Genomic DNA, 5,619 nt, shown 5'->3' on the forward strand with positions numbered 1-5,619 from the left:
TTTCATTCCATATTTGCACGTCTTTTGCACAGTAGGCCCCTTGCCTATGGCTGAGGTTTGCCATAAATTGTGTCTGCTTTTGCAGTGCAATAAACAGGTTACTTTTTAGAGGAAAACAAAACGCATCACAAAGGTAAATTATCACTGAATTGCTATAGAAAAAGCTGCTCCTGGAGAAGCAGTTGATTGTATTCTCTGCATGCATTAGAAGTAGATACAGACCTGCTCTCGTGTACCTGCATCCTACTGGGGTCAAGTGCTCAGTTTAGTGGTAGTTCAGCTTAGGGTTTTTTTTCAGCGGTGTTTTAAGAGAGTATCAGGAAATTACAATTCAGAAAACTAGGAATGAAATTATTTCTTTCTAACAATGGCCAATGAGAAATATTAAGCATAATAGTATGTTTTGTATGACAATTATAAAACTGAGTGATTTTTTTCTTTCCTATTTAAAGGAAGAGCCAAGGCTGGATGTTCTGATAAATAATGCAGGGGTATTCCAGTGTCCATACATGAAGACAGAGGATGGTTTTGAGATGCAATTTGGTGTAAACCACTTGGGTCACTTCTTGCTCACCAACCTTCTTCTGGGCCTCCTCAAAAATTCTGCTCCAAGCAGGATTGTGGTAGTATCCTCAAAGCTTTACAAATATGGAGAGATCAACTTTGAAGACTTGAACAGTGAAATAAGTTACAATAAAAGTTTTTGTTACAGTCGAAGTAAACTGGCTAACATACTATTTGCAAGGGAGCTAGCCCGTCGGTTAGAAGGGACAGGAGTCACCGTCAATTCACTTCATCCTGGGATTGTCAGAACAAATCTAGGCAGATACGTGAATATTCCTTTGCTGGCAAAACCCCTGTTCAACTTGGTGTCATGGGCTTTCTTCAAAACACCTCTGGAAGGAGCCCAGACTTCTATTTATTTGGCCTCTTCTCCTGATGTCGAAGGCGTGTCGGGAAAATATTTTGGGGACTGCAAAGAGGAGGAACTTCTGCCCAAAGCCGTGGATGACTTGGTTGCAAGAAAGTTGTGGGATATCAGTGAAGTGATGGTTGGTTTATTGAAATAAGTGCCAGGGCATATCTGCTAAAAGAATGCAGATAACTATGCAATACATATTTGCAACAGTGGAAGTCTCACTTTAAATGCTGTGGGAATACAGATTACTTTGCTCAATAAGTATTAAATAGAGGAGTGATTTATGCTGGAATTCTGTTTTGAAATAAAGGACAATATTTAATAGACATAGGCATTCAAAAAAAGTCTAAAATAGAGTTTGAGGGTGTGACTGGTTAAATCTGCTTGGAAACTCATGTTTTACAAATAAAAAGGAAACAAAACTGTGTTTTGCAATATATGTGCATATTTGTCATGTTCCACTACTTGTAGTTGGGCTGGACAGTGCAGGGTGCTGATGGTGAAATGCTTCTCCTGTAAAAAGGTTTTGAAAATGGATGATAATAATAATAATAGGATTGTTGTCTTTTTTGAGCCATCACAATGAAAAATGGAATAAACAGTTTTACTGATATCTTACACTGTAATCATTTAGGCTTCTGAGTGCCGTTCAAAGACTTCTTGTTAGCCCCATGGTTCAGTGAACAAACTGTTGAGCCGTATACAGTTTAGCTGTGAAGCACAAAGTCAACTTTTTTTAGTGATGTCGCTGCTATTCGATGAATATATACACTTGGTTGTGCAAGCTGTATTTTTATTTTCATGTGTGCTGAACTTGCTGTTTCTTGATATGCAGATACCTTGGGTTTCATTAAAAATGTAGTTGACAAACGCATTGTGGTCTTGATAGGGCTTTGCATGTCACGAATTGTGTGCATACAAAGTTCACACGACCTCACCCAGATTAGACTGAAGAGAATATGCTTTTCTGTGTGTGTGTGGCTTGACTGATGGCACTTTAACTCAGTAATGAGATTAGATAAGTCTAATACAGCTTACTGAATATTCTTTAATAAAAATCTTTTAAAAAAAGACTTAGCATTCATTCTTTCACTGCGGAAGATAACATCAGAAACCAGCAATCTTGACACAGTAGCCTGTTTCAAAGCAGAAGATTCACCTGCATCGGTTTAGGGAGCCTGTCATGTAGGGTTGGTAGAAATAAAATGGGCTCCAAATAAATATATGGATATTACGTGAAGCTGTACTGATTTATTCTTCTTTAATTCGTATGACTTACAGCTTCATGTTGACATTTATGATTAATTGTTTTGCTCTACGTTAATAAAATTTTCTAGCAGTTAAGATATATAGACTAAATATGGAAGAATGATTTAGAGTGATCTATCTTAATAAATACTACTCAAGGGATAGAGTATCAATAATGATGTATTCAGTAGATCCTTATTACCTACTTATAAATACATATCAGTTCTGCACTTCAGGTAGCAACCAACCAAATTTTTGGGATTCTTCTTCTGGTTGTTTACGCAGATTCTCAGCATGTTTTAACTTTGCAGAGACCTGATCTATCCTTGCCCTTCACCAGCAAGATTGTGCTCGGGGCGAGTGACTTGGGTGGGGACGGAAGGTGGCATTCCAGAAAATCAGAAGGCAAGCTACGAAACGGAGTAGGTTTTTAAGATCTTGTAACATGTCGAGCTTTGCATGCTCAGTGTAAGGCAAGGTGTAGAGACGGGCGTGTTGTCAAGGCATACTCTGAGCGTTGAACAAAGCTCTCCAACTAATGTCAGAGGGAGGTGTGTAACACGCTTAGGGAAGATTCTGCTTTGATCCTCAGTGTTGCATTTCACATTTTCATTCTAAATACTTGTAAAGAGCTGCACGCAGCACCATTAAACAGCTAGCTAAAGAATTAAAAGTTCATTAACATGAACTTCTCTGTAAAGAGATACAGAGAAGCTGAGCCAAACTCGTGTTTGTGTTTTCAATACTACTGTAGCAATACTAAAGGAACACTAGCGTATTGCTTCACTGCTGAAACACGTGTATACCTCTTGCAAAGAAAGTCTTGGATGGAAAGGTGGAGAACGGAGAAGATGGCTAAGCTGAAAAAACTGTAGTAAAGAACTGCTCTGAAACTGTCTGAAGAGCAGAGGAATATATAGTTTTTCAGACTGAATGACCAACATAGGATGTGCACTAGCCTTCAAAATAGCGAAGGCGGATTTACACTGAAATAAGAGATGCCGGATAGTAAGTACCAGTCATGTAGTATAGCTGTGTAACATGTAATGCTTCATACATCTCCCAGGTGCTTGTTTTTATTTTCTTCTGAAACACTGCAGAAATAAGAGCCATTGTCAGAAAGGGATTACATTCCTGCAATCATAAGTAAATTACAACCCTCATTCCAGAGTAGGAGAGTGATCACATGATACTCTTAATGGAATATTATGTGCCTGAATATTGCCTGAAAACAATTTGAAAGGATGGAGTGTTAAGAACTTACCAAAAGATAAGCTTTTTTGAACATCTGAGGCTGAATGTAATTTAGCCTCTGTGGACCAGAAAGCTTTGATTACTCTCTTGAGATTGCTGTTAATGTTTCTTTACTGATGCCTTTGTTATTCTAGTAGCATCTAGGAACTGGAGACCTCATACGTTAACAGATCTAGCAAAATACAAGTGTAAAACCAAAGAAGAGCCCTTATTTCAACAAGCAGTAATGCTGACCCAAATCTAGGTTAGAAGCAAGCATTTTGGCTAAGGAAGTGTATCTACTCTACTGTACAGGACCTTAGTAAGCTCAGATATATGTGTATGATTTGAGGATTGTCTGCTGAATGTCTCCTCTTGGAGTTGGTAGAGGATGCTCCAAGAGGAGATCAGCACCTTCACATTTCACCCCAGTGTTACAGTGCCTCCAGAAAGACGTGGCAAGCTCTGTATGTTACTATTCTATAAACCATTTATATTGAGAGCGTGCAGCCAAAAAAGGGACGCATTCCAGATGCCTCCGTCCACCATCACCACCATAAGAACACTGCCACCCTCAAATTAAACTTACTTCCCATGAAGAATTAAACTTGTAAAAGGAAAAAGTAAGGGGTGAAAGAGGCCGACAGTGACCAGGGATAGCATGTAAAGCCCATGGAAATGCAGCTTTCATGGGCAGGTACAGAGGCTGATCACGTTGCTACAAGTACATTACAGATATGCAAAGAAGCCACAGCTGAGGTTAAGATTTTGTTGAGGTATGTGATAAACATAAATTTTACAAAGCAACACTTTCAAAAGCCAAAACATTCCTTCAGTTACCTTACATAAATTGTTAGAATTTCAGCGTTTGATTTTTGGTCCACCAGCAGTGTCAGACCAGCGTTCCGTACCTGTGCCCTGGGGATTTGGAGACTGGCTGGGATGTGTACAGGGCACAGCGACTCCCAAGAACATGGCCCCTGCCCTTCTGCTTCTCACAGGAGAAATGCCTCTTCGCTGCCATAGCTGAGATGTGGAGGGCCACAGCAGCGATTAAATTTGACTATTTGCAAACTTTCCACTCTGAGGCCAGTCTCAGCAGTGAATAGAAATGCTTCCAAGTGGCCCCATTTCTCAATGATCAATTTTTTTTATGGCAACATTGCTAACTGTACTCTAAAAGGGTTATTTTAAAATTAGAGTGTGAGAACGTGTGTGTGCAGATGCGTGTGCAGTTGCAATTTAATCCCTTATTTTAAAAGACAGACAGGAAGAGCTGTCGAGGATTTACCCAGGGATGGAGGAGAGAGGAGAGTGGTTTGTCAGCATGAGAGCATCACCCGCTGCCCGCGCCGGCTTGGTACGTGATGAGACACTGGCCTTGGGGGCAGATCTGTTGGGCTTGAGCTCAGTGTTGAGCTTAGTTGCTGCAAGTCGCAGCCCGGTAGCCATACCCACTGTCTGCTTTCTGGGAGAGCGCACAGGCGCAGCCGAGGGGAGGAAACGTCTTCCTGTAACGGTCGAGAGAAGCAGGCTTCAAGTGTCTTAAGGAGAACATATTTTAACTGCTTCAGCATAATTTATTCGTCTTTGGCTATCATGCTTTTGGAAGTGCCCCTGTAACCAACTTCCTTCATGGATAGACCAAGAGTTTAAGAAAGAAATAATTTCCTTTTTTGTTAATTTCTTTCTTTCTTTTGATTCTCAGTCCCAGGCCCTAGCTATAAGCCAGTCCTCCCTGCACACACATAGCTATTATAGCTGAGGTTTCTGCAAGTGAACTAAATTGCAGTTGCATGTATTTATTTTACATACCACAACTGTTTAAGTCAAGGGAGATTTATGTACATTTTTCAGAAAAAATACTCTGGATCTGTCACCAATTTACCTTTCTTACCTTGCCACAAAGGCCAACATCTATCCCCAGGCAAAGGGACAACGCTGCTCTTTCAGTTACTACAGTCAACGCAGCAGGCAAGCTTATAAACCCAGCAGGGGTTCTCCAGTAAAAATTCTCCATTTTAATGAGATAAATGATCAGTTTTTCCATGATGCAATAAAACCAGAAATATTTAAACTCTCCTCTCTTTCTTCAGCGGTTGCCTGGTTTACCTAAGCTTCCTACTAAGTGAATGCTTCACAGGCTTCAAAGCCTGAGTCCTGTGAATGTGCCGTGTGATTATGTTTTTGCTGAAAAATGTGGATAATTCCCACTTCAA

The 5,619-nt window shown here is 40.2% G+C and overlaps 1 protein-coding gene across 1 annotated transcript; it reads left to right on the forward strand.

The window, feature by feature from the left end:
• Nucleotides 1-374: 374 nt before the first annotated feature.
• On the forward strand, nt 375-1,367 carry RDH14 (retinol dehydrogenase 14 (all-trans/9-cis/11-cis)). Its single transcript, XM_009584699.1, has one exon. It carries the CDS (start codon nt 375-377, stop codon nt 1,068-1,070), a length of 696 nt encoding a protein of 231 aa, XP_009582994.1. The 3' UTR covers nt 1,071-1,367.
• Nucleotides 1,368-5,619: the final 4,252 nt, after the last annotated feature.

This window comes from Fulmarus glacialis, unplaced genomic scaffold, assembly GCF_000690835.1.
Source record: "Fulmarus glacialis isolate BGI_N327 unplaced genomic scaffold, ASM69083v1 scaffold28599, whole genome shotgun sequence".
Classification (NCBI taxonomy): domain Eukaryota; kingdom Metazoa; phylum Chordata; class Aves; order Procellariiformes; family Procellariidae; genus Fulmarus; species Fulmarus glacialis.

Coding starts and splice junctions, on each gene's coding strand:
- RDH14 (XM_009584699.1), top strand. CDS start 375: ATGAGAAATATTAAGCATAATAGTATGTTTTGTATGACAATTATAAAA.